The sequence below is a fragment of the Salmo salar genome, chromosome 20 (genome assembly GCF_965601325.2).
Source record: "Salmo salar chromosome 20, fSalSal1, whole genome shotgun sequence".
In the NCBI taxonomy this organism is placed as follows: domain Eukaryota; kingdom Metazoa; phylum Chordata; class Actinopteri; order Salmoniformes; family Salmonidae; genus Salmo; species Salmo salar.
Window position 1 is genome coordinate 92,266,185 of NC_138310.1, and position 27,669 is coordinate 92,293,853.

A 27,669-nucleotide genomic window follows, 5' to 3' on the forward strand; every position below is an offset into this window, starting at 1 on the left:
CGGCGACGGTCCCCAGTCCGGAACCTCCGGCGACGGTGCCCAGTCCGGAACCTCCGGCGACGGTCCCCAGTCCGGAACCTCCGGCGACGGTGCCCAGTCCAGACACGGCGTCCAGTGTAGAGGTCGACCGATTATGATTTTTCAACGCCAATACCGATTATTGGAGGACCAAAAAAAGCCGATACCGATTAATCGTCCATTTTTTTAAATGTTATTTATTTGTAATAATGACAATTACAACAATACTGAATGAACACTTATTTTAACTTAATATAATACATAAATAAAATCAATTTAGCCTCAAATAAATAATTAAACATGTTAAATTTGGTTTAAATAATGCAAAAACAAAGTGTTGGAGAAGAAAGTAAAAGTGCAATATATGCCATGTAAGAAAGCTAACGTTTAAGTTCCTTGCTCAGAACATGAGAACATATGAAAGCTGGTGGTTCCTTTTAACATGAGTCTTCAATATTCCCAGGTAAGAAGTTTTAGGTTGTAGTTATTATAGGAATTATAGGACTATTTCTCTCTATACGATTTGTATTTCATATACCTTTGACTATTGGATGTTCTTATAGGCACTTTAGTATTGCCAGTGTAACAGTATAGCTTCCGTCCCTCTCCTCGCTCCTACCTGGGCTCGAACCAGGAACACATCGACAACAGCCACCCTCGAAGCAGCGTTACCCATGCAGAGCAAGGGGAACAACTACTCCAAGTCTCAGAGCGAGTGACGTTTGAAACGCTATTAGCGCGCACCCCGCTAACTAGCTAGCCATTTCACATCGGTTACACCATCCTCATCTTGGGAGTTGACAGGCTTGAAGTCATAAACATCGCAATGCTTGAAGCACAGCGAAGAGCTGCTGGCAAAACGTATGAAAGTGCTGTTTGAATGAATGCTTACGAGCCTGCTGCTGCCTAACACCGCTCAGTCAGACTGCTCTATTAAATCATAGACTTAATTATAATATAATAAACACACAGAAATACGAGCCTTAGGTCATTAATATGGTCGAATCCGGAAACTATCATCTCAAAAACAAAATGTTTTTCCTTTCAGTGAAATACGGAACCATTCTGTATTTTACCTAACGGGTGGCATCCCTAAGTCTAAATATTCCTGTTACATTGCACAACCTTCAATGTTATGTCAGTTGGTAGAGCATGGTGTTTGCAACGCCAGGGTTGTGGGTTCGATTCCCACGGGGGACCAGTACGGGGAATTTTTTTAATAAAATGTATGCATTCACTACTGTAAGTCGCTCTGGATAAGAGCGTCTGCTAAATGACTAAAATGTAAATAATTACGTAAAATTCTGGCAAATTATTTCGCAACGAGCCAGGCGGCCCAAACTGTTGCATCTACCCTGACTCTGCGTGCAATGAACGGAAGAGAAGTGACACAATTTCACCTGGTTAATATTGCCTGCTAACCTGGATTTCTTTTAGCTAAATATGCAGGTTTAAAAATATATACTTCTATGTATTGATTTTAAGAAAGTCATTGATGTTTATGGTTTGGTACAGTCGTGCAACGATTGTGCTTTTTTCGCAAATGCGCTTTTGTTAAATCATCCCCCGTTTGGCGAAGTCGGCTGTCTTTGTTAGGAAGAAATAGTCTTCACAGTTCGCAACGAGCCAGGTGGCCCAAACTGCTGCATATACCCTGACTCTGTTGCAAGAGAAGTGACACATTTTCCCTAGTTAAAAGAAATTCATGTTAGCAGGCAATATTAACTAAATATGCAGGTTTAAAAATATATACTTGTGTATTGATTTTAAGAAAGGCATTGATGTTTATGGTTGGAGCAACGTGTACCTAAGCGATTATATGCAACGCAGGACAGGCTAGATAAACTAGTAATATCATCAACCATGTGTAGTTAACTAGTGATAATGATTGGTTGATTGTTTTTTATAAGATAAGTTTAATGCTAGCTAGCAACTTACCTTGGCTTCTTACTGCATTCGCGTAACAGGCAGGCTCCTCGTGGAGTGCAATGTAAAGCAGGTGGTTAGAGCGTTGGACTAGTTAACCAGAAGGTTGCTAGATTGAATCCCCGAGCTGACAAGGTAAATATCTGTCGTTCTGCCCCTGAACAAGGCAGTTAACCCACCGTTCCTACAGGGGCGGAAATCCCGGGGGGGACGGGGGACACACGACCCCCCCATCCTGGGAAAAATATGATTTGTCCCCCCCAATATATCACTGAAACATAACTATGTAATTTAAATAATATTAATAATACGCAATGAAAGCAATTGTGCTGATTATAGACACTTAATAGCGCGTTTTTAAGTTTCAAAAGATTGCAACCCCCCCACCCTTTGCCTCACAATGGTTTGATCCACTGCCAGTTTCTTAGCTTGCTCGGTAACAGAGAGTTCGTATCTTCTGTCTGAAAGGCACTCAATGCACGTAACTGGCGTGAGGTTAATCCAGTCAATCGCGCACACACACTAGCTGAATATGCAGAGCTAGCGCGCAAATATTAACTATTAAGCTAGCTAGTACCTATTCCATTTATGTGGCGTCGTCAAAGATGGAGTCAGCATGCAGATGATGTAAGTTAGTGCTTCAAAGTCCCTGTGATAAGGTTAGCGATAAACTGAAATCCAAACTGAACAGAACTACACTCTCTTCCACCATTGTCTTAAATATATTTAATGGTCTCGTTGCAAAAGCTAAATTGTCGCAAGTGAACTTTTATGTATTTATTTTATTTCACCTTTATTTCACCCGGGTAGCAAAGATTATAGCAAACACCACTGAAACTGAATTGGTGCTCGCTAGCTTTGCAAATTCAGCTATTGTTGGAAGCCAGCCAATATGAAACAAACTATTAAAATTACAAAAGGTTGCAGCATATGTTGTGTAAATGGTGAACTCATACAGCTGTCAACTCTTGTCATTTTAATCCATTTCACATTTGCTAGCTACCTTTTAGATCGAAGCCCAAATAGAATGATAGAAGATGATAGAAGCCCATCTCCTACTGTAAATAACCTACACACTGTGTGTGTGTGTAGCCAGCCAGCCAGGTAGAAAAATGGCAGAAAAATAAAAGACGGACATCAGAGTATTTATCAATACACCAAAACGCATAGTAAGAACCCTAGTAGCCTAATATCTCAAAGACTAGTTGATAAAATGTTCATAAGAAAGAAATGAAATTCTAATGGAAATGTTTCACAATGATGTCATTGGGCAGAGCAGGCAACATATGGCACGCAGACAGCAGAGTTGGGGACAGATATGCAGGGACAGACTGGCAGAGACAGGGAGTCTCAGGTAAGTTTGTTGAGTCTTTGTTTGGCAACATTATGAAAGGTTCTCAATTTTTTTTACTTGTAAAATAGGAACATAATTGGAAAATGCCATGGATACCCCCACTCCCAACTTAAACTGGTGACTGAACTAAGATTTGTTAAAGGCAATGGTATTGCTGTTGTGATTAGTTGTGTAGTTTTGGGTACCGGTAGTTAGGAGTACGGCAAACACCTTATTTCTTTGGTTCCTCAATATACATTTACCATATTACAATGTAGGCTATGTGTTACAGCACTACTTTTGGTGTCCCCCCCCCCAGGAATTGCTCTTGAGAAGATTTCATGTAATTGTCCCCTCCAAAGATTATATCACATTTTCGCCCCTGCGTTCTTAGGCCATCATTGAAAATAAGAATGTGTTCTTAACTGACTTGCCCAGTTAAATAAAGGTGTAAAAAAATAAAAGAATAAAATAAAAATAAAAAACGGCCAAATCGGCGTCCAAAAATACCGATTTCCGTTCGTTATGAAAATTTGAAATCGGCCCTAATTAATCGGCCATTCCGATTAATCGGTCGACCTCTAGTCCCGCTCCAAGGCCGGAGCCTTCCTCGGCGCCGGTGCACAGTCTGGGTGTGGCGTTCAACTCAGCTCCATGGCCGGACCCGTGGGCTGGGCTGGGACAAAGTCCCGCACCGGAGCCGCCACCGACGCTAGATGCCCACCCGGACCCTCCCCTATAGAGTCAGGTTTTGCGGCCGTAGTCTGCACCTTTGGGGGGGGGGGGGGGGGGGGGTAGTGTCATGCCCTGACCTTAGAGAGCCTTTTATTCTCTTTGTTGGTTAGGTCGGGGTGTGACTAGGGTGGGTTATCTAGGTTGTTCTATTTCTATGTTGGCCTGGTATGGTTCCCAATCAGAGGCAGCCGTTTATCGTTGTCTCTGATTGGGGATCATATTTAGGCAGCCATTTCCCCACTGTGTTTTGTGGGATCTTGTTATGTTTTTGTGTAGTTGCCTGTGAGCACTCCAGAACGTCACGTTTCGTTTGTTCTTTATTGTTTTTTTTGTGCGGTTCACCTCAAATAAAATGTCGAACCGATTTCACGCTGCGCTTTGGTCTGAATGTTCTTACGTGACAATTACAAGAAGGTGCTATAAGGAGTTTTAAAGTGTTCAGGCTTCTTTTTGTATTTTTTAAGAGATAAATACCCCCTAAATGTTACTGTAAAGTGCAGAATTGTATCTTAGTGTCTGTGTGGATAACAATGGGTTCTAACTGTCTCTCTGTGTATTCCAGAGCTCTGGCTGCCTCTGTGTGGTTAACAATGGGTTCTAACTGTCTCTCTGTGTATTCCAGAGTTCTGGCTGCCTCTGTGTGGTTAACAATGGGTTCTAACTGTCTCTCTCTGTGTATTCCAGAGTTCTGGCTGCCTCTGTGTGGTTAACAATGGGTTCTAACTGTCTCTCTCTGTGTATTCCAGAGCTCTGGCTGCCTCTGTGTGGTTAACAATGGGTTCTAACTGTCTCTCTGTGTATTCCAGAGTTCTGGCTGCCTCTGTGTGGTTAACAATGGGTTCTAACTGTCTCTCTGTGTATTCCAGAGTTCTGGCTGCCTCTGTGTGGTTAACAATGGGTTCTAACTGTCTCTCTGTGTATTCCAGAGTTCTGGCTGCCTCTGTGTGGTTAACAATGGGTTCTAACTGTCTGTGTATTCCAGAGCTCTGGCTGCCTCTGTGTGGTTAACAATGGGTTCTAACTGTCTCTCTGTGTATTCCAGAGCTCTGGCTGCCTCTGTGTGGTTAACAATGGGTTCTAACTGTCTCTCTGTGTATTCCAGAGCTCTGGCTGCCTCTGTGTGGTTAACAATGGGTTCTAACTGTCTCTCTCTGTGTATTCCAGAGTTCTGGCTGCCTCTGTGTGGTTAACAATGGGTTCTAACTGTCTCTCTGTGTATTCCAGAGCTCTGGCTGCCTCTGTGTGGTTAACAATGGGTTCTAACTGTCTCTCTCTGTGTATTCCAGAGTTCTGGCTGCCTCTGTGTGGTTAACAATGGGTTCTAACTGTCTCTCTGTGTATTCCAGAGTTCTGGCTGCCTCTGTGTGGTTAACAATGGGTTCTAACTGTCTCTCTGTGTATTCCAGAGTTCTGGCTGCCTCTGTGTGGTTAACAATGGGTTCTAACTGTCTCTCTCTGTGTATTCCAGAGTTCTGGCTGCCTCTGTGTGGTTAACAATGGGTTCTAACTGTCTCTCTGTGTGTATTCCAGAGTTCTGGCTGCCTCTGTGTGGTTAACAATGGGTTCTAACTGTCTCTCTCTGTGTATTCCAGAGTTCTGGCTGCCTCTGTGTGGTTAACAATGGGTTCTAACTGTCTCTCTGTGTATTCCAGAGCTCTGGCTGCCTCTGTGTGGTTAACAATGGGTTCTAACTGTCTCTCTGTGTATTCCAGAGCTCTGGCTGCCTCTGTGTGGTTAACAATGGGTTCTAACTGTCTCTCTGTGTATTCCAGAGTTCTGGCTGCCTCTGTGTGGTTAACAATGGGTTCTAACTGTCTCTCTCTGTGTATTCCAGAGTTCTGGCTGCCTCTGTGTGGTTAACAATGGGTTCTAACTGTCTCTCTCTGTGTATTCCAGAGCTCTGGCTGCTTCTGCTCCCATATGGCAGTTCCCTGACATGGTTCCATGTGGAGACTTCTATAAGATAGTCACCCAGGACTTCGCCAGGAGTGGACTGAACTGTGACGTTAACATCAGGAGGTCCTGGAAGGCCATCGACAACATCACAGCAACTGGTAGGATGAATTAGCCTGTCTTTGAATGACAACATCACAGCAACTGGTAGGATGAATTAGCCTGTCTGAATGACAACATCACAGCAACTGGTAGGATGAATTAGCCTGTCTGAATGACAACATCACAGCAACTGGTAGGATGAATTAGCCTGTCTGAATGACAACATCACAGCAAGTGGTAGGATGAATTAGCCTGTCTGAATGACAACATCACAGCAACTGGTAGGATGAATTAGCCTGTCTGAATGACAACATCACAGCAACTGGTAGGATGAATTAGCCTGTCTGAATGACAACATCACAGCAACTGGTAGGATGAATTAGCCTGTCTGAATGACAATATCACAGCAACTGGTAGGATGAATTAGCCTGTCTGAATGACAACATCACAGCAACTGTAGGATGAATTAGCCTGTCTGAATGACAACATCACAGCAACTGGTAGGATGAATTAGCCTGTCTGAATGACAACATCACAGCAACTGGTAGGATGAATTAGCCTGTCTGAATGACAATATCACAGCAACTGGTAGGATGAATTAGCCTGTCTGAATGACAATATCACAGCAACTGGTAGGATGAATTAGCCTGTCTGAATGACAACATCACAGCAACTGGTAGAATTAGCCTGTCTGAATGACAACATCACAGCAACTGGTAGGATGAATTAGCCTGTCTGAATGACAACATCACAGCAACTGGTAGGATGAATTAGCCTGTCTGAATGACAATATCACAGCAACTGGTAGGATGAATTAGCCTGTCTGAATGACAATATCACAGCAACTGGTAGGATGAATTAGCCTGTCTGAATGACAACATCACAGCAACTGGTAGGATGAATTAGCCTGTCTGAATGACAACATCACAGCAAGTGGTAGGATGAATTAGCCTGTCTGAATGACAACATCACAGCAACTGGTAGGATGAATTAGCCTGTCTGAATGACAACATCACAGCAAGTGGTAGGATGAATTAGCCTGTCTGAATGACAATATCACAGCAACTGGTAGGATGAATTAGCCTGTCTGAATGACAACGTCACAGCAACTGGTAGGATGAATTAGCCTGTCTGAATGACAATATCACAGCAACTGGTAGGATGAATTAGCCTGTCTGAATGACAACGTCACTGCAAGTGGTAGGATGAATTAGCCTGTCTTTGAATGACAATATCACAGCAACTGGTAGGATGAATTAGCCTGTCTGAATGACAACATCACAGCAACTGGTAGGATGAATTAGCCTGTCTGAATGACAACATCACAGCAACTGGTAGGATGAATTAGCCTGTCTGAATGACAATATCACAGCAACTGGTAGGATGAATTAGCCTGTCTGAATGACAATATCACAGCAACTGGTAGGATGAATTAGCCTGTCTGAATGACAACATCACAGCAACTGGTAGGATGAATTAGCCTGTCTGAATGACAACATCACAGCAACTGGTAGGATGAATTAGCCTGTTTTTGAATGACAACATCACAGCAACTGGTAGGACGAATTAGCCTGTCTTTGAATGACAACATCACAGCAACTGGTAGGATGAATTAGCCTGTCTGAATGACAATATCACAGCAACTGGTAGGATGAATTAGCCTGTCTGAATGACAACATCACAGCAACTGGTAGGATGAATTAGCCTGTCTGAATGACAATATCACAGCAACTGGTAGGACGAATTAGCCTGTCTGAATGACAACATCACAGCAACTGGTAGGACGAATTAGCCTGTTTTTGAATGACAACATCATAGCAAGTGGTAGGATGAATTAGCCTGTCTTTGAATGACAACATCATAGCAAGTGGTAGGATGAATTAGCCTGTCTGAATGACAACGTCACTGCAAGTGGTAGGATGAATTAGCCTGTCTGAATGACAATATCACAGCAACTGGTAGGATGAATTAGCCTGTCTGAATGACAACATCACAGCAACTGGTAGGATGAATTAGCCTGTCTGAATGACAACATCACAGCAACTGGTAGGATGAATTAGCCTGTTTTTGAATGACAACATCACAGCAACTGGTAGGACGAATTAGCCTGTCTTTGAATGACAACATCACAGCAACTGGTAGGATGAATTAGCCTGTCTGAATGACAACGTCACTGCAAGTGGTAGGATGAATTAGCCTGTCTTTGAATGACAACATCACAGCAACTGGTAGGATGAATTAGCCTGTCTTTGAATGACAACATCACAGCAACTGGTAGGATGAATTAGCCTGTCTGAATGACAACATCACAGCAACTGGTAGGATGAATTAGCCTGTCTTTGAATGACAACATCACAGCAACTGGTAGGATGAATTAGCCTGTCTTTGAATGACAACATCACAGCAACTGGTAGGATGAATTAGCCTGTCTTTGAATGACAACATCACAGCAACTGGTAGGATGAATTAGCCTGTCTGAATGACAACGTCACTGCAAGTGGTAGGATGAATTAGCCTGTCTTTGAATGACAACATCACAGCAACTGGTAGGATGAATTAGCCTGTCTTTGAATGACAACATCACAGCAACTGGTAGGATGAATTAGCCTGTCTGAATGACAACATCACAGCAACTGGTAGGATGAATTAGCCTGTCTTTGAATGACAACATCACAGCAACTGGTAGGATGAATTAGCCTGTTTTTGAATGACAACATCACAGCAACTGGTAGGACGAATTAGCCTGTCTTTGAATGACAACATCACAGCAACTGGTAGGATGAATTAGCCTGTCTGAATGACAACGTCACTGCAAGTGGTAGGATGAATTAGCCTGTCTTTGAATGACAACATCACAGCAACTGGTAGGATGAATTAGCCTGTCTTTGAATGACAACATCACAGCAACTGGTAGGATGAATTAGCCTGTCTGAATGACAACATCACAGCAACTGGTAGGATGAATTAGCCTGTCTTTGAATGACAACATCACAGCAACTGGTAGGATGAATTAGCCTGTCTTTGAATGACAACATCACAGCAACTGGTAGGATGAATTAGCCTGTCTTTGAATGACAACATCACAGCAACTGGTAGGATGAATTAGCCTGTCTGAATGACAACATCACAGCAACTGGTAGGATGAAAGCCTTTTTTTTTTCAAAGCTAGTTTAAAGCATAGTTTTAACTCATGAGGACTATTTTCCTCATCTCTGTACAGATGATGGCCTCCAGTGGCTGTCTGGTGAGTTTAGCTTATGTTCCCCGCTCAAGAAGACGGACTTGGATGGTTTTAAGGCCTGGCTCCAAGAGACCTGGGTGAATCTGGCCATGGTTGACTATCCTTACGAAGCTAATTTCCTCCAACCTCTCCCACGCTGGCCAATACAGGTACATATATATATATATATATACAATTTTGTATACCTTTCATAATAATGTGGCAGGGCTGACTCCTTTTGTGGCAGGGCTGAAATGCAGTGGAAATGTTTGTTTTTTTGGGGGGGGGGGGGGGGATTCAGTTCATTTGCATGGCAAAGAGGGACATTGCAATTCATCTGATCACTCTTCATAACATTCTGGAGTATATGCAAATTACCATCATACAAACTGAGGCAGCAGACTTTGAAAATGTATATTTTTGTCATTCTCAAAACTTTTGGCCACGACTGTACATAGGGGACATGGTGCCATTTGACTGTACCCTGTACGACTGTACATAGGGAACATGGTGCCATTTGGGACTTGTATATTTCCTGTGGGGTTGTGAGGTGGCTTTTCTCTTCAGAACAGCAGCTACAACTTTTCAACTGCACAGACAGACAGACAGACAGACAGACAGACAGACAGACAGACAGACAGACAGACAGACAGACAGACAGACAGACAGACAGACAGACAGACAGACAGACAGAGATAATTTATTTTCCGTTTTGTACTTTAACCATTTTTACATCGTTACAACACTGTAAATAGACATAATATGACATTTGTAATGTCTTTATTCTTTTGGAACTTCTGTGAGTGTAATATTTGCTGTTCATTTTTATTGTTTATTTCACTTTTGTTTATTATCTATTTCACTTGCTCTGGCAATGTTAACATATGTTTCCCCATGACAATAAAGCCCCTTGAATTGAATTGAGAGAGAGATAGAGGGAGACAGAGATACCGAAAGAGAGAGGAGAGAGAGAGAGAGAGAGGAGAGAGAGAGGAGAGAGGAGAGAGAGGAGAGAGGAGAGAGGAGAGAGAGAGAGAGAGAGAGAGAGAGAGAGAGGACATTTTACACAGTAGGCCTCAGAAGTGCATCTGTAGCGTTTTCTGCTCCACTAAACCCTGTTTGTCTGACATGGCAACAGTACTATGTAACTTGATGATATCAGCTGTATACTTTTTAACTCTTAAAGCTGCAATATGTCACTTTTTGGGCGAGCCGTCCAAATTCACATAGAAATGTGAGTTATAGATCTGCCATTGTCATTTGAAAGCAAGTTTAAGAAGCGGAAGATACGTTCTATGTGCGCTATTTCTATGCTTCCCGTTCTTAAGTTTTGTTTTTGCCTCTTTTACTTTCAGGTTTTGTACACCAGCTTTAAAACAGCTGGATATATAATATTTTTGATTATGGAAAATATATTAATTATTTGAAATTATGTTCCGGCCCCCTGACCATCCACTCAAGAAAAAATGTAGGGTGTTAAAGAAGGTCCCTGTACTATAGATGCTATTATAGAAGGCTGAATGACTCAGTGATCCCTGTATTATAGAGACTGTTAAAGAAGGTCCCTGTACTATAGATGCTAATATAGAAGGCTGAAGGACTCAGTGATCCCTGGACTGTAGAGACTGTTATAGAAGGCTGAAGGACTCAGTGATACCTGTATTATAGAGACTGTTATAGAAGGCTGAAGGACTCAGTGATACCTGTATTATAGATGCTATTATAGAAGGCTGAAGGACTCAGTGATCCCTGTATTATAGAGACTGTTATAGAAGGCTGAAGGACTCAGTGATCCCTGTATTATAGAGACTGTTATAGAAGGCTGAAGGACTCAGTGATACCTGTACTATAGATGCTATTATAGGAGGCTGAAGGACTCAGTGATCCCTGGACTGTAGAGACTGTTGTAGAAGGCTGAATGACTCAGTGATACCTGTATTATAGATGCTATTATAGAAGGCTGAAGGACTCAGTGATCCCTGGACTGTAGAGACTGTTGTAGAAGGCTGAATGACTCAGTGATACCTGTATTATAGAGACTGTTATAGAAGGCTGAAGGACTCAGTGTTACCTGTATTATAGAGATTGTTATAGAAGGCTGAAGGACTCAGTGATCCCTGGACTGTAGAGACTGTTGTAGAAGGCTGAAGGACTCAGTGATCCCTGTATTATAGAGACTGTTATAGAAGGCTGAAGGACTCAGTGATCCCTGTATTATAGAGACTGTTATAGAAGGCTGAAGGACTCAGTGATACCTGGGTCAGGGTTCCATAGCCGCAGGCAGAACAGTTGAAACTGAAGCAGCAGCACATCCAGGTGGACTGGGGTCAGCAAGGAGTCATCATGCCAGGTAGTCCTGAGGCATGGTCCTAGGGCTCAGGTCCTCCGAGAGAGAGACAGAAAGAGAGAAAGATCGAAAGAGAGCATACTTAAATTCACACAGGACACCGGATAAGACAGGAGAAATACTCCAGATATAACAGACTGACCCTAGCCCCCCGACACATAAACTACTGCAGCATAAAAACTGGAGGCTGAGACACTGTGGCCCCATCCGATGATACCCCCAGACAGGGCCAGACAGGCAGGATATAACCCCACCCACTTTGCCAAAGCACAGCCCCCACACCACTAGAGAGATATCTTCAACCACCAACTTACCATCCTGAGACAAGGCCGAGTATAGCCCACAAAGATCTCCGCCACGGCACAACCCAAGGGGGGGGGGGCGCCAACCCAGACAGGAAGACCACGTCAGTGACTCAACCCACTCAAGTGACGCACCCCTCCCATGGACGGCATGGAAGAACACCAGTAAGCCAGTGACTCAGCCCCTGTAATAGGGGTAGAGGCAGAGAATCCCAGTGGAGAGAGGGGGAACCGGCCAGGCAGAGACAGCAAGGGCGGTTCGTTATGGAAGGCTGAAGGAATGTGACCCATCATTCTTTGTACCAGCTCCCCTGACACGGCACGTCACCAACCAAGGCACACATTAACCCTAAACCCTAAACCCTGAACCCTAAACCCTAAACCCTGAACCCTGAATCCTAAACCCTAAACCCTAAACCCTGAACCCTAAACCCTGAACCCTAAACCCTAAACCCTGATAGTGCTTGCTCTCCCTCCTGGGGTGCTCCAATCATCCTATAACATATATAAATATATCACTTTCAGTGCAACTTAATTTTTTTTTTTTTTTTAAATAAACATTTGCGGTCCTCATCGATATATATATATAAATCCTAAATCCCCTAGTGGTGCAGCAGGTTAGCAGACACGGAGAAGCTAAATGGACATTTGAAGCCGTTGTGGCTCAGTGCCTGTAATGTATGCCTGCCCTATGGGTGGTTTAAGCGGTTTAGCCAGTGAGCTTTTTTAATGACAAAGCTAATGTGATTATGTGAGTGACTGTGGGAAGGGAGTATTGAGGGCTTAAAGGGGGGGAAATCTGTTGGCAAAGATGAATGTAGGAGACTAATCCTATCTGAAAAGTAGAGAGGAGATGCTTTAGACCAATTGCAGGAGTTTTTTTTTTCGTTTTTTTTTCATGGTATAAATCTGTGGTTCAGACATGCCTGTTGCTCTACCCCTCCTTCTCATATATCCATCGACATCCTCCCCCTTCCTCCTCAACCTCCTCCTCCTCCTCCTCCTCCTCCCTAGCCCGCCTGTAGACAAAAGCCTCAGTAACAGCCTCCATTCTGCCAGAACTCCAGTCCAATGTCCTAACAAGCAGCCACAGTCTCTCCAGTCTCTCCAGCAGCCTTACAAAGACTGACAAGAACAAAAAACAGCGACAGAACAGGACAGGCAGCAAACTCTGCTGCTACCATGACAACTACCAATACAGTAACTATGTCTGAAAGCAAACCCCACGAACGATGAAGGGGGAAAAAAAAAAAAAATGTATCTCAACTGCACTAATCGTCACTATAGATGAAACAGTCACTTTTATAAAGTTGAGAAGTTGTCCTGGTAGGGTGAGATTGGGGCGGAGGGGGGCGGGGGGGGGGGGGGGGGGGAACCATAGCTAGGTCGTTAAATCCTTTAACATCCTCATGCATGGCTAAATGAAATATGTCTTCTCTCTTTGCAAAGCGCAGAGCTATACATTCAAGTTAAGCCTTTAGTTCCATTCCACTCAATTTCATATGTAAATTAGACACTACATTTTTTTTATAGTGAAATCAACCGGTGAACAGCTCTGAGACGAGAGAGAGAGAGAGAGAGAGAGGAGAGAGAGAGAGAGAGAGAGAGAGAGAGAGAGAGAGAGAGAGAGAGAGAGAGAGAGAGAGAGAGAGAGAGAGAGAGAGTTACCTAAAAAAAAAAAAAACTCTTACTTATTACCTAGTATTACTATTTAATTAGCGGGTAAAGTATTTTCACTCTGCCATTGTTAGACATGTATTAATTCATTAGTAATTGTTCCATCTTTGTGCCTCGTGACGAACACTGACCAAAAATATCCTGTATTTAGTATACTGAGACAATAATTGTCATTTCTGCCTACTTTTTTAAATATATTTTTTAATTCCTCTACATCTTTTCTTGTTTTGTTCCCAGGTGGTGTGCAAGCACCTTGGTTTTGACCCCAGCGTTGTGTCAGACTACCAGTTGTTAGGGGGTATCTCCGAAGCTGCTAGAGTCTACTACAACTACACAGGAAACTGTCCCTGTCTCAACACCTCCTCTACGGCTACAGGGAACCTGGGCTTCATCGGCTGGTACTACCAGGTAACACAAACTCACAGGCTGTTTCTAAAATGGCACCCTATTCCCTATATAGAGCTCTGTTCAAAAGTAGTGCGCTAATTAGGGAATAGGGCTCTGGTCAAAGGTCGTGCGCTAATTAGGGAATAGGGCTCTGGTCAAAGGTCGTGCTCTAATTAGGGAATAGGGCTCTGGTCAAAGGTTGTGCGCTAATTAAGGAATAGGGCTCTGGTCAAAGGTCGTGCTCTAATTAGGGAATAGGGCTCTGGTCAAAGGTAATGCTGTGTATATTTAATGTGTATTTAATCATCAGAGTCATGGAGGTGTATTTAATCAGAGTCACGGCGGTGTGTTTAATCAGAGTCACGGCGGTGTATTTAATCATCAGAGTCACGGCGGTGTATTTAATCATCAGGGTCACAGCGGTGTATTTAATCAGGGTCACAGCGGTGTATTTAATCAGAGTCACGGCGGTTTATTTAATCAGGGTCACAGCGGTGTATTTAATCATCAGAGTCACGGCGGTGTATTTAATCAGGGTCACAGCGGTGTATTTAATCAGAGTCACAGCGGTGTATTTAATCAGAGTCACGGCGGTTTATTTAATCATCAGAGTCACAGCGGTGTATTTAATCAGAGTCACGGCGGTGTATTTAATCAGAGTCACGGCGGTTTATTTAATCAGGGTCACAGCGGTTTATTTAATCATCAGGGTCACGGCGGTGTATTTAATCAGAGTCACAGCGGTGTATTTAATCATCAGAGTCACGGCGGTGTATTTAATCATCAGAGTCACGGCGGTGTATTTAATCAGGGTCACAGCGGTGTATTTAATCATCAGAGTCACGGCGGTGTATTTAATCAGAGTCACAGCGGTGTATTTAATCAGGGTCACAGCGGTGTATTTAATCAGGGTCACAGCGGTGTATTTAATCAGAGTCACAGCGGTGTATTTAATCAGAGTCACGGCGGTGTATTTAATCAGAGTCACGGCGGTGTATTTAATCATCAGAGTCACGGCGGTGTATTTAATCATCAGAGTCACAGCGGTGTATTTAATCAGGGTCACGGCGGTGTATTTAATCAGAGTCACGGCGGTGTATTTAATCATCAGAGTCACGGCGGTGTATTTAATCATCAGAGTCACAGCGGTGTGTTTAATCAGAGTCACGGCGGTGTATTTAATCATCAGGGTCACAGCGGTGTGTTTAATCAGAGTCACGGCGGTGTATTTAATCATCAGAGTCACAGCGGTGTGTTTAATCAGAGTCACGGCGGTGTATTTAATCATCAGAGTCACGGCGGTGTATTTAATCATCAGAGTCACGGCGGTGTATTTAATCAGAGTCACAGCGGTGTATTTAATCAGAGTCACGGCGGTGTATTTAATCAGAGTCACAGCGGTGTATTTAATCATCAGAGTCACGGCGGTGTATTTAATCAGAGTCACAGCGGTGTATTTAATCAGAGTCACGGCGGTGTATTTAATCAGAGTCACAGCGGTGTATTTAATCATCAGAGTCACAGCGGTGTATTTAATCAGGGTCACAGCGGTGTATTTAATCAGAGTCACAGCGGTGTGTTTAATCAGAGTCACAGCGGTGTGTTTAATCATCAGAGTCACAGCGGTGTGTTTAATCAGAGTCACGGCGGTGTATTTAATCATCAGAGTCACAGCGGTGTATTTAATCAGAGTCACGGCGGTGTATTTAATGTGCTAGCACGAGCAGCAGGAGCTTCCTTCTTTTGCGGGAGTGAAGTGACAAACTGTCCAAACTCAGAATAAAATATACTTCCCAAAAATAAGATGGTCGCTGTGGTGGAACGTTGATTTTGATTGGTTATTTTCTGCATTTATCAGAGTCCCATCAGGCACTGTCCATGTTAACAGGATCAGGTAGCTTGATTTCAGATGTGTCCATGGAAACAGGATCAGGTGGCCTGATTTCAGATGTGTCCATGGAAACAGGATCAGGTGGCCTGATTTCAGATGTGTCCATGGAAACAGGATCAGGTGGCCTGATTTCAGATGTGTCCATGGAAACAGGATCAGGTGGCCTGATTTCAGATGTGTCCATGGAAACAGGATCAGGTGGCCTGATTTCAGATGTGTCCATGGAAACAGGATCAGGTGGCCTGATTTCAGATGTGTCCATGGAAACAGGATCAGGTGGCCTGATTTCAGATGTGTCCATGGAAACAGGATCAGTAGAGAAATTGTTCTTCTTGCAAAGCGTGTAAACGTTTAAACCAAACTATTATATTAATCTGACTATCCACAATAATCTCATTATTGTGTGTATGTAACCGTACAATATATTTTTTGGCTTAGTTGTGGTCAATTTACAGTGTTCAAAATTATTATATTTATGTCCCCCCCGTCCCCCGACTATCTGCTCCAACCAAACTCGTCCCGAGGCTGAATGTAGTTCCCTACCCCTGGAATAGAGAATATTAGTTCCCTACCTCTGGAATAGAGAATAGAAGTTCCCTACCTCTGGAATAGAGAATAGTAGTTCCCTACCTCTGGAATAGAGAATAGAAGTTCCCTACCTCTGGAATAGAGAATAGTAGTTCCCTACCTCTGGAATAGAGAATAGTAGTTCCCTACCTCTGGAATAGAGAATAGTAGTTCCCTACCTCTGGAATAGAGAATAGTAGTTCCCTACCTCTGGAATAGAGAATAGTAGTTCCCTACCTCTGGAATAGAGAATAGTAGTTCCCTACCTCTGGAATAGAGAATAGTAGTTCCCTACCTCTGGAATAGAGAATAGTAGTTCCCTACCTCTGGAATAGAGAATAGTAGTTCCCTACCTCTGGAATAGTAGTTCCCTACCTCTGGAATAGAGAATAGTAGTTCCCTACCTCTGGAATAGAGAATAGTAGTTCCCTACCTCTGGAATAGAGAATAGTAGTTCCCTACCTCTGGAATAGAGAATAGAAGTTCCCTACCTCTGGAATAGTAGTTCCCTACCTCTGGAATAGAGAATAGTAGTTCCCTACCTCTGGAATAGAGAATAGTAGTTCCCTACCTCTGGAATAGAGAATAGTAGTTCCCTACCTCTGGAATAGTAGTTCCCTACCTCTGGAATAGAGAATAGTAGTTCCCTACCTCTGGAATAGAGAATAGTAGTTCCCTACCTCTGGAATAGTAGTTCCCTACCTCTGGAATAGAGAATAGTAGTTCCCTACCTCTGGAATAGAGAATAGTAGTTCCCTACCTCTGGAATAGAGAATAGTAGTTCCCTACCTCTGGAATAGAGAATAGTAGTTCCCTACCTCTGGAATAGTAGTTCCCTACCTCTGGAATAGAGAATAGTAGTTCCCTACCTCTGGAATAGTAGTTCCCTACCTCTGGAATAGAGAATAGTAGTTCCCTACCTCTGGAATAGAGAATAGTAGTTCCCTACCTCTGGAATAGAGAATAGTAGTTCCCTACCTCTGGAATAGAGAATAGTAGTTCCCTACCTCTGGAATAGAGAATAGTAGTTCCCTACCTCTGGAATAGAGAATAGTAGTTCCCTACCTCTGGAATAGAGAATAGTAGTTCCCTACCTCTGGAATAGAGAATAGTAGTTCCCTACCTCTGGAATAGAGAATAGTAGTTCCCTACCTCTGGAATAGAGAATAGTAGTTCCCTACCTCTGGAATAGAGAATAGTAGTTCCCTACCTCTGGAATAGAGAATATAGTTCCCTACCTCTGGAATAGTAGTTCCCTACCTCTGGAATAGAGAATAGTAGTTCCCTACCTCTGGAATAGAGAATAGTAGTTCCCTACCTCTGGAATAGAGAATAGTAGTTCCCTACCTCTGGAATAGAGAATAGTAGTTCCCTACCTCTGGAATAGAGAATAGTAGTCCCTACCTCTGGAATAGAGAATAGTAGTTCCCTACCTCTGGAATAGTAGTTCCCTACCTCTGGAATAGTAGTTCCCTACCTCTGGAATAGAGAATAGTAGTTCCCTACCTCTGGAATAGAGAATAGTAGTTCCCTACCTCTGGAATAGAGAATAGTAGTTCCCTACCTCTGGAATAGAGAATAGTAGTTCCCTACCTCTGGAATAGAGAATAGTAGTTCCCTACCTCTGGAATAGAGAATAGTAGTTCCCTACCTCTGGAATAGAGAATAGTAGTTCCCTACCTCTGGAATAGAGAATAGTAGTTCCCTACCTCTGGAATAGAGAATAGTAGTTCCCTACCTCTGGAATAGAGAATAGTAGTTCCCTACCTCTGGAATAGAGAATAGTAGTTCCCTACCTCTGGAATAGAGAATAGTAGTTCCCTACCTCTGGAATAGTAGTTCCCTACCTCTGGAATAGAGAATAGTAGTTCCCTACCTCTGGAATAGAGAATAGTAGTTCCCTACCTCTGGAATAGAGAATAGTAGTTCCCTACCTCTGGAATAGAGAATAGTAGTTCCCTACCTCTGGAATAGAGAATAGTAGTTCCCTACCTCTGGAATAGTAGTTCCCTACCTCTGGAATAGAGAATAGTAGTTCCCTACCTCTGGAATAGAGAATAGTAGTTCCCTACCTCTGGAATAGAGAATAGTAGTTCCCTACCTCTGGAATAGTAGTTCCCTACCTCTGGAATAGAGAATAGTAGTTCCCTACCTCTGGAATAGAGAATAGTAGTTCCCTACCTCTGGAATAGAGAATAGTAGTTCCCTACCTCTGGAATAGAGAATAGTAGTTCCCTACCTCTGGAATAGAGAATAGTAGTTCCCTACCTCTGGAATAGAGAATAGTAGTTCCCTACCTCTGGAATAGAGAATAGTAGTTCCCTACCTCTGGAATAGAGAATAGTAGTTCCCTACCTCTGGAATAGAGAATAGTAGTTCCCTACCTCTGGAATAGAGAATAGTAGTTCCCTACCTCTGGAATAGAGAATAGTAGTCCCTACCTCTGGAATAGAGAATAGTAGTTCCCTACCTCTGGAATAGAGAATAGTAGTTCCCTACCTCTGGAATAGAGAATAGTAGTTCCCTACCTCTGGAATAGAGAATAGTAGTTCCCTACCTCTGGAATAGAGAATAGTAGTTCCCTACCTCTGGAATAGTAGTTCCCTACCTCTGGAATAGAGAATAGTAGTTCCCTACCTCTGGAATAGAGAATAGTAGTTCCCTACCTCTGGAATAGAGAATAGTAGTTCCCTACCTCTGGAATAGTAGTTTCCCTACCTCTGGAATAGAGAATAGTAGTTCCCTACCTCTGGAATAGTAGTTCCCTACCTCTGGAATAGTAGTTCCCTACCTCTGGAATAGTAGTATCGTAGTTCCCTACCTCTGGAATAGAGAATAGTAGTTCCCTACCTCTGGAATAGTAGTTCCCTACCTCTGGAATAGAGAATAGTAGTTCCCTACCTCTGGAATAGTAGTTCCCTACCTCTGGAATAGAGAATAGTAGTTCCCTACCTCTGGAATAGAGAATAGTAGTTCCCTACCTCTGGAATAGTAGTTCCCTACCTCTGGAATAGAGAATAGTAGTTCCCTACCTCTGGAATAGAGAATAGTAGTTCCCTACCTCTGGAATAGAGAATAGTAGTTCCCTACCTCTGGAATAGAGAATAGTAGTTCCCTACCTCTGGAATAGAGAATAGTAGTTCCCTACCTCTGGAATAGAGAATAGTAGTTCCCTACCTCTGGAATAGAGAATAGTAGTTCCCTACCTCTGGAATAGAGAATAGTAGTTCCCTACCTCTGGAATAGAGAATAGTAGTTCCCTACCTCTGGAATAGTAGTTCCCTACCTCTGGAATAGAGAATAGTAGTTCCCTACCTCTGGAATAGTAGTTCCCTACCTCTGGAATAGAGAATAGTAGTTCCCTACCTCTGGAATAGAGAATAGTAGTTCCCTACCTCTGGAATAGAGAATAGTAGTTCCCTACCTCTGGAATAGAGAATAGTAGTTCCCTACCTCTGGAATAGAGAATAGTAGTTCCCTACCTCTGGAATAGAGAATAGTAGTTCCCTACCTCTGGAATAGAGAATAGTAGTTCCCTACCTCTGGAATAGAGAATAGTAGTTCCCTACCTCTGGAATAGAGAATAGTAGTTCCCTACCTCTGGAATAGAGAATAGTAGTTCCCTACCTCTGGAATAGAGAATAGTAGTTCCCTACCTCTGGAATAGAGAATAGTAGTTCCCTACCTCTGGAATAGAGAATAGTAGTTCCCTACCTCTGGAATAGAGAATAGTAGTTCCCTACCTCTGGAATAGTAGTTCCCTACCTCTGGAATAGAGAATAGTAGTTCCCTACCTCTGGAATAGTAGTTCCCTACCTCTGGAATAGAGAATAGTAGTTCCCTACCTCTGGAATAGAGAATAGTAGTTCCCTACCTCTGGAATAGTAGTTCCCTACCTCTGGAATAGAGAATAGTAGTTCCCTACCTCTGGAATAGTAGTTCCCTACCTCTGGAATAGAGAATAGTAGTTCCCTACCTCTGGAATAGAGAATAGTAGTTCCCTACCTCTGGAATAGAGAATAGTAGTTCCCTACCTCTGGAATAGTAGTTCCCTACCTCTGGAATAGAGAATAGTAGTTCCCTACCTCTGGAATAGAGAATAGTAGTTCCCTACCTCTGGAATAGAGAATAGTAGTTCCCTACCTCTGGAATAGAGAATAGTAGTTCCCTACCTCTGGAATAGAGAATAGTAGTTCCCTACCTCTGGAATAGAGAATAGTAGTTCCCTACCTCTGGAATAGAGAATAGTAGTTCCCTACCTCTGGAATAGAGAATAGTAGTTCCCTGCCTCTGGAATAGAGAATAGTAGTTCCCTACCTCTGGAATAGAGAATAGTAGTTCCCTACCTCTGGAATAGAGAATAGTAGTTCCCTACCTCTGGAATAGAGAATAGTAGTTCCCTACCTCTGGAATAGAGAATAGTAGTTCCCTACCTCTGGAATAGAGAATAGTAGTTCCCTACCTCTGGAATAGAGAATAGTAGTTCCCTACCTCTGGAATAGAGAATAGTAGTTCCCTACCTCTGGAATAGAGAATAGTAGTTCCCTACCTCTGGAATAGAGAATAGTAGTTCCCTACCTCTGGAATAGAGAATAGTAGTTCCCTACCTCTGGAATAGAGAATAGTAGTTCCCTACCTCTGGAATAGAGAATAGTAGTTCCCTACCTCTGGAATAGTAGTTCCCTACCTCTGGAATAGAGAATAGTAGTTCCCTACCTCTGGAATAGAGAATAGTAGTTCCCTACCTCTGGAATAGAGAATAGTAGTTCCCTACCTCTGGAATAGAGAATAGTAGTTCCCTACCTCTGGAATAGAGAATAGTAGTTCCCTACCTCTGGAATAGAGAATAGTAGTTCCCTACCTCTGGAATAGAGAATAGTAGTTCCCTACCTCTGGAATAGAGAATAGTAGTTCCCTACCTCTGGAATAGAGAATAGTAGTTCCCTACCTCTGGAATAGTAGTTCCCTACCTCTGGAATAGAGAATAGTAGTTCCCTACCTCTGGAATAGAGAATAGTAGTTCCCTACCTCTGGAATAGAGAATAGTAGTTCCCTACCTCTGGAATAGAGAATAGTAGTTCCCTACCTCTGGAATAGAGAATAGTAGTTCCCTACCTCTGGAATAGAGAATAGTAGTTCCCTACCTCTGGAATAGAGAATAGTAGTTCCCTACCTCTGGAATAGAGAATAGTAGTTCCCTACCTCTGGAATAGTAGTTCCCTACCTCTGGAATAGAGAATAGTAGTTCCCTACCTCTGGAATAGAGAATAGTAGTTCCCTACCTCTGGAATAGAGAATAGTAGTTCCCTACCTCTGGAATAGAGAATAGTAGTTCCCTACCTCTGGAATAGAGAATAGTAGTTCCCTACCTCTGGAATAGAGAATAGTAGTTCCCTACCTCTGGAATAGAGATCCCTACCCTGGAAGTAGTTCCCTACCTCTGGAATAGAGAATAGTAGTTCCCTACCTCTGGAATAGTAGTTCCCTACCTCTGGAATAGAGAATAGTAGTTCCCTACCTCTGGAATAGTAGTTCCCTACCTCTGGAATAGAGAATAGTAGTTCCCTACCTCTGGAATAGAGAATAGTAGTTCCCTACCTCTGGAATAGAGAATAGTAGTTCCCTACCTCTGGAATAGAGAATAGTAGTTCCCTACCTCTGGAATAGTAGTTCCCTACCTCTGGAATAGAGAATAGTAGTTCCCTACCTCTGGAATAGAGAATAGTAGTTCCCTACCTCTGGAATAGTAGTTCCCTACCTCTGGAATAGAGAATAGTAGTTCCCTACCTCTGGAATAGAGAATAGTAGTTTCCTACCTCTGGAATAGAGAATAGTAGTTCCCTACCTCTGGAATAGAGAATAGTAGTTCCCTACCTCTGGAATAGAGAATAGTAGTTCCCTACCTCTGGAATAGAGAATAGTAGTTCCCTACCTCTGGAATAGAGAATAGTAGTTCCCTACCTCTGGAATAGAGAATAGTAGTTCCCTACCTCTGGAATAGTAGTTCCCTACCTCTGGAATAGAGAATAGTAGTTCCCTACCTCTGGAATAGAGAATAGTAGTTCCCTACCTCTGGAATAGAGAATAGTAGTTCCCTACCTCTGGAATAGAGAATAGTAGTTCCCTACCTCTGGAATAGAGAATAGTAGTTCCCTACCTCTGGAATAGAGAATAGTAGTTCCCTACCTCTGGAATAGAGAATAGTAGTTCCCTACCTCTGGAATAGTAGTTCCCTACCCTGGAATAGTAGTTCCCTACCTCTGGAATAGAGAATAGTAGTTCCCTACCTCTGGAATAGAGAATAGTAGTTCCCTACCTCTGGAATAGAGAATAGTAGTTCCCTACCTCTGGAATAGAGAATAGTAGTTCCCTACCTCTGGAATAGTAGTTCCCTACCTCTGGAATAGAGAATAGTAGTTCCCTACCTCTGGAATAGAGAATAGTAGTTCCCTACCTCTGGAATAGTAGTTCCCTACCTCTGGAATAGAGAATAGTAGTTCCCTACCTCTGGAATAGAGAATAGTAGTTCCCTACCTCTGGAATAGAGAATAGTAGTTCCCTACCTCTGGAATAGAGAATAGTAGTTCCCTACCTCTGGAATAGAGAATATTAGTTCCCTACCTCTGGAATAGAGAATAGTAGTTCCCTACCTCTGGAATAGTAGTTCCCTACCTCTGGAATAGAGAATAGTAGTTCCCTACCTCTGGAATAGAGAATAGTAGTTCCCTACCTCTGGAATAGTAGTTCCCTACCTCTGGAATAGAGAATAGTAGTTCCCTACCTCTGGAATAGAGAATAGTAGTTCCCTACCTCTGGAATAGAGAATAGTAGTTCCCTACCTCTGGAATAGAGAATAGTAGTTCCCTACCTCTGGAATAGAGAATAGTAGTTCCCTACCTCTGGAATAGAGAATAGTAGTTCCCTACCTCTGGAATAGAGAATAGTAGTTCCCTACCTCTGGAATAGTAGTTCCCTACCCTGGAATAGTAGTTCCCTACCTCTGGAATAGAGAATAGTAGTTCCCTACCTCTGGAATAGAGAATAGTAGTTCCCTACCTCTGGAATAGAGAATAGTAGTTCCCTACCTCTGGAATAGAGAATAGTAGTTCCCTACCTCTGGAATAGAGAATAGTAGTTCCCTACCTCTGGAATAGAGAATAGTAGTTCCCTACCTCTGGAATAGAGAATAGTAGTTCCCTACCTCTGGAATAGAGAATAGTAGTTCCCTACCTCTGGAATAGTAGTTCCCTACCTCTGGAATAGAGAATAGTAGTTCCCTACCTCTGGAATAGAGAATAGTAGTTCCCTACCTCTGGAATAGAGAATAGTAGTTCCCTACCTCTGGAATAGTAGTTCCCTACCTCTGGAATAGAGAATAGTAGTTCCCTACCTCTGGAATAGAGAATAGTAGTTCCCTACCTCTGGAATAGAGAATAGTAGTTCCCTACCTCTGGAATAGAGAATAGTAGTTCCCTACCTCTGGAATAGAGAATAGTAGTTCCCTACCTCTGGAATAGAGAATAGTAGTTCCCTACCTCTGGAATAGAGAATAGTAGTTCCCTACCTCTGGAATAGTAGTTCCCTACCTCTGGAATAGAGAATAGTAGTTCCCTACCTCTGGAATAGAGAATAGTAGTTCCCTACCTCTGGAATAGAGAATAGTAGTTCCCTACCCCTGGAATAGAGAATAGTAGTTCCCTACCTCTGGAATAGAGAATAGTAGTTCCCTACCTCTGGAATAGAGAATAGTAGTTCCCTACCTCTGGAATAGAGAATAGTAGTTCCCTACCTCTGGAATAGAGAATAGTAGTTCCCTACCTCTGGAATAGTAGTTCCCTACCTCTGGAATAGAGAATAGTAGTTCCCTACCTCTGGAATAGAGAATAGTAGTTCCCTACCTCTGGAATAGAGAATAGTAGTTCCCTACCCCTGGAATAGAGAATAGTAGTTCCCTACCTCTGGAATAGAGAATAGTAGTTCCCTACCTCTGGAATAGAGAATAGTAGTTCCCTACCTCTGGAATAGTAGTTCCCTACCTCTGGAATAGAGAATAGTAGTTCCCTACCTCTGGAATAGAGAATAGTAGTTCCCTACCTCTGGAATAGAGAATAGTAGTTCCCTACCTCTGGAATAGAGAATAGTAGTTCCCTACCTCTGGAATAGAGAATAGTAGTTCCCTACCTCTGGAATAGAGAATAGTAGTTCCCTACCTCTGGAATAGAGAATAGTAGTTCCCTACCTCTGGAATAGTAGTTCCCTACCTCTGGAATAGAGAATAGTAGTTCCCTACCTCTGGAATAGAGAATAGTAGTTCCCTACCTCTGGAATAGAGAATAGTAGTTCCCTACCTCTGGAATAGAGAATAGTAGTTCCCTACCTCTGGAATAGTAGTTCCCTACCCTGGTGGAATAGTAGTTCCCTACCTCTGGAATAGTAGTTCCCTACCTCTGGAATAGAGAATAGTAGTTCCCTACCTCTGGAATAGAGAATAGTAGTTCCCTACCTCTGGAATAGAGAATAGTAGTTCCCTACCTCTGGAATAGTAGTTCCCTACCTCTGGAATAGAGAATAGTAGTTCCCTACCTCTGGAATAGTAGTTCCCTACCTCTGGAATAGAGAATAGTAGTTCCCTACCTCTGGAATAGTAGTTCCCTACCTCTGGAATAGAGAATAGTAGTTCCCTACCTCTGGAATAGTAGTTCCCTACCTCTGGAATAGAGAATAGTAGTTCCCTACCTCTGGAATAGTAGTTCCCTACCCCTGGAATAGAGAATAGTAGTTCCCTACCTCTGGAATAGTAGTTCCCTACCTCTGGAATAGAGAATAGTAGTTCCCTACCTCTGGAATAGAGAATAGTAGTTCCCTACCTCTGGAATAGAGAATAGTAGTTCCCTACCTCTGGAATAGAGAATAGTAGTTTCCTACCTCTGGAATAGAGAATAGTAGTTCCCTACCTCTGGAATAGAGAATAGTAGTTCCCTACCTCTGGAATAGTAGTTCCCTACCTCTGGAATAGAGAATAGTAGTTTCCTACCTCTGGAATAGAGAATAGTAGTTCCCTACCTCTGGAATAGAGAATAGTAGTTCCCTACCTCTGGAATAGTAGTTCCCTACCTCTGGAATAGAGAATAGTAGTTCCCTACCTCTGGAATAGTAGTTCCCTACCCCTGGAATAGAGAATAGTAGTTCCCTACCTCTGGAATAGAGAATAGTAGTTCCCTACCTCTGGAATAGAGAATAGTAGTTCCCTACCTCTGGAATAGAGAATAGTAGTTCCCTACCTCTGGAATAGAGAATAGTAGTTCCCTACCTCTGGAATAGAGAATAGTAGTTCCCTACCTCTGGAATAGTAGTTCCCTACCTCTGGAATAGAGAATAGTAGTTCCCTACCCCTGGAATAGAGAATAGTAGTTCCCTACCTCTGGAATAGAGAATAGTAGTTCCCTACCTCTGGAATAGTAGTTCCCTACCTCTGGAATAGAGAATAGTAGTTCCCTACCTCTGGAATAGTAGTTCCCTACCTCTGGAATAGAGAATAGTAGTTCCCTGCCTCTGGAATAGAGAATAGTAGTTCCCTGCCTCTGGAATAGAGAATAGTAGTTCCCTACCTCTGGAATAGTAGTTCCCTACCTCTGGAATAGAGAATAGTAGTTCCCTACCTCTGGAATAGTAGTTCCCTACCTCTGGAATAGAGAATAGTAGTTCCCTACCTCTGGAATAGAGAATAGTAGTTCCCTGCCTCTGGAATAGAGAATAGTAGTTCCCTACCTCTGGAATAGAGAATAGTAGTTCCCTACCTCTGGAATAGTAGTTCCCTACCTCTGGAATAGAGAATAGTAGTTCCCTACCTCTGGAATAGAGAATAGTAGTTCCCTACCTCTGGAATAGTAGTTCCCTACCTCTGGAATAGAGAATAGTAGTTCCCTACCTCTGGAATAGAGAATAGTAGTTCCCTACCTCTGGAATAGTAGTTCCCTACCTCTGGAATAGAGAATAGTAGTTCCCTACCTCTGGAATAGTAGTTCTCTACCTCTGGAATAGAGAATAGTAGTTCCCTACCCCTGGAATAGAGAATAGTAGTTCCCTACCTCTGGAATAGAGAATAGTAGTTCCCTACCTCTGGAATAGAGAATAGTAGTTCCCTACCTCTGGAATAGTAGTTCCCTACCTCTGGAATAGAGAATAGTAGTTCCCTACCTCTGGAATAGTAGTTCCCTACCTCTGGAATAGTAGTTCCCTACCTCTGGAATAGTAGTTCCCTACCTCTGGAATAGAGAATAGTAGTTCCCTACCTCTGGAATAGAGAATAGTAGTTCCCTGCCTCTGGAATAGTAGTTCCCTACCTCTGGAATAGAGAATAGTAGTTCCCTACCTCTGGAATAGTAGTTCCCTACCTCTGGAATAGTAGTTCCCTACCTCTGGAATAGTAGTTCCCTACCTCTGGAATAGAGAATAGTAGTTCCCTACCTCTGGAATAGTAGTTCCCTACCTCTGGAATAGAGAATAGTAGTTCCCTACCTCTGGAATAGTAGTTCCCTACCTCTGGAATAGTAGTTCCCTACCTCTGGAATAGTAGTTCCCTGCCTCTGGAATAGAGAATAGTAGTTCCCTGCCTCTGGAATAGAGAATAGTAGTTCCCTACCTCTGGAATAGAGAATAGTAGTTCCCTACCTCTGGAATAGAGAATAGTAGTTCCCTACCTCTGGAATAGAGAATAGTAGTTCCCTACCTCTGGAATAGAGAATAGTAGTTCCCTACCTCTGGAATAGAGAATAGTAGTTCCCTACCTCTGGAATAGAGAATAGTAGTTCCCTACCTCTGGAATAGTAGTTCCCTACCTCTGGAATAGTAGTTCCCTACCTCTGGAATAGAGAATAGTAGTTCCCTACCTCTGGAATAGAGAATAGTAGTTCCCTACCTCTGGAATAGAGAATAGTAGTTCCCTACCTCTGGAATAGAGAATAGTAGTTCCCTACCTCTGGAATAGAGAATAGTAGTTCCCTACCTCTGGAATAGAGAATAGTAGTTCCCTACCTCTGGAATAGAGAATAGTAGTTCCCTACCTCTGGAATAGTAGTTCCCTACCTCTGGAATAGTAGTTCCCTACCTCTGGAATAGAGAATAGTAGTTCCCTACCTCTGGAATAGAGAATAGTAGTTCCCTACCTCTGGAATAGTAGTTCCCTACCTCTGGAATAGTAGTTCCCTACCTCTGGAATAGAGAATAGTAGTTCCCTACCTCTGGAATAGAGAATAGTAGTTCCCTACCTCT

General features: G+C 42.8%; 1 protein-coding gene across 2 annotated transcripts in view; it reads left to right on the forward strand.

Annotated features, from left to right (window-relative positions):
- prcp (prolylcarboxypeptidase (angiotensinase C)) overlaps nt 1-27,669 on the forward strand; it is a 55,062-nt gene that overhangs the window by 12,635 nt on the left and 14,758 nt on the right. For both annotated transcript variants that reach the window (XM_045704146.2, XM_082966828.1), the window contains 3 exons: nt 5,909-6,066; nt 9,228-9,397; nt 13,791-13,961. In XM_045704146.2, coding sequence (XP_045560102.1) covers nt 5,909-6,066; nt 9,228-9,397; nt 13,791-13,961 — 499 coding nt within the window. The remainder of the gene's footprint in view (nt 1-5,908; nt 6,067-9,227; nt 9,398-13,790; nt 13,962-27,669) is intronic.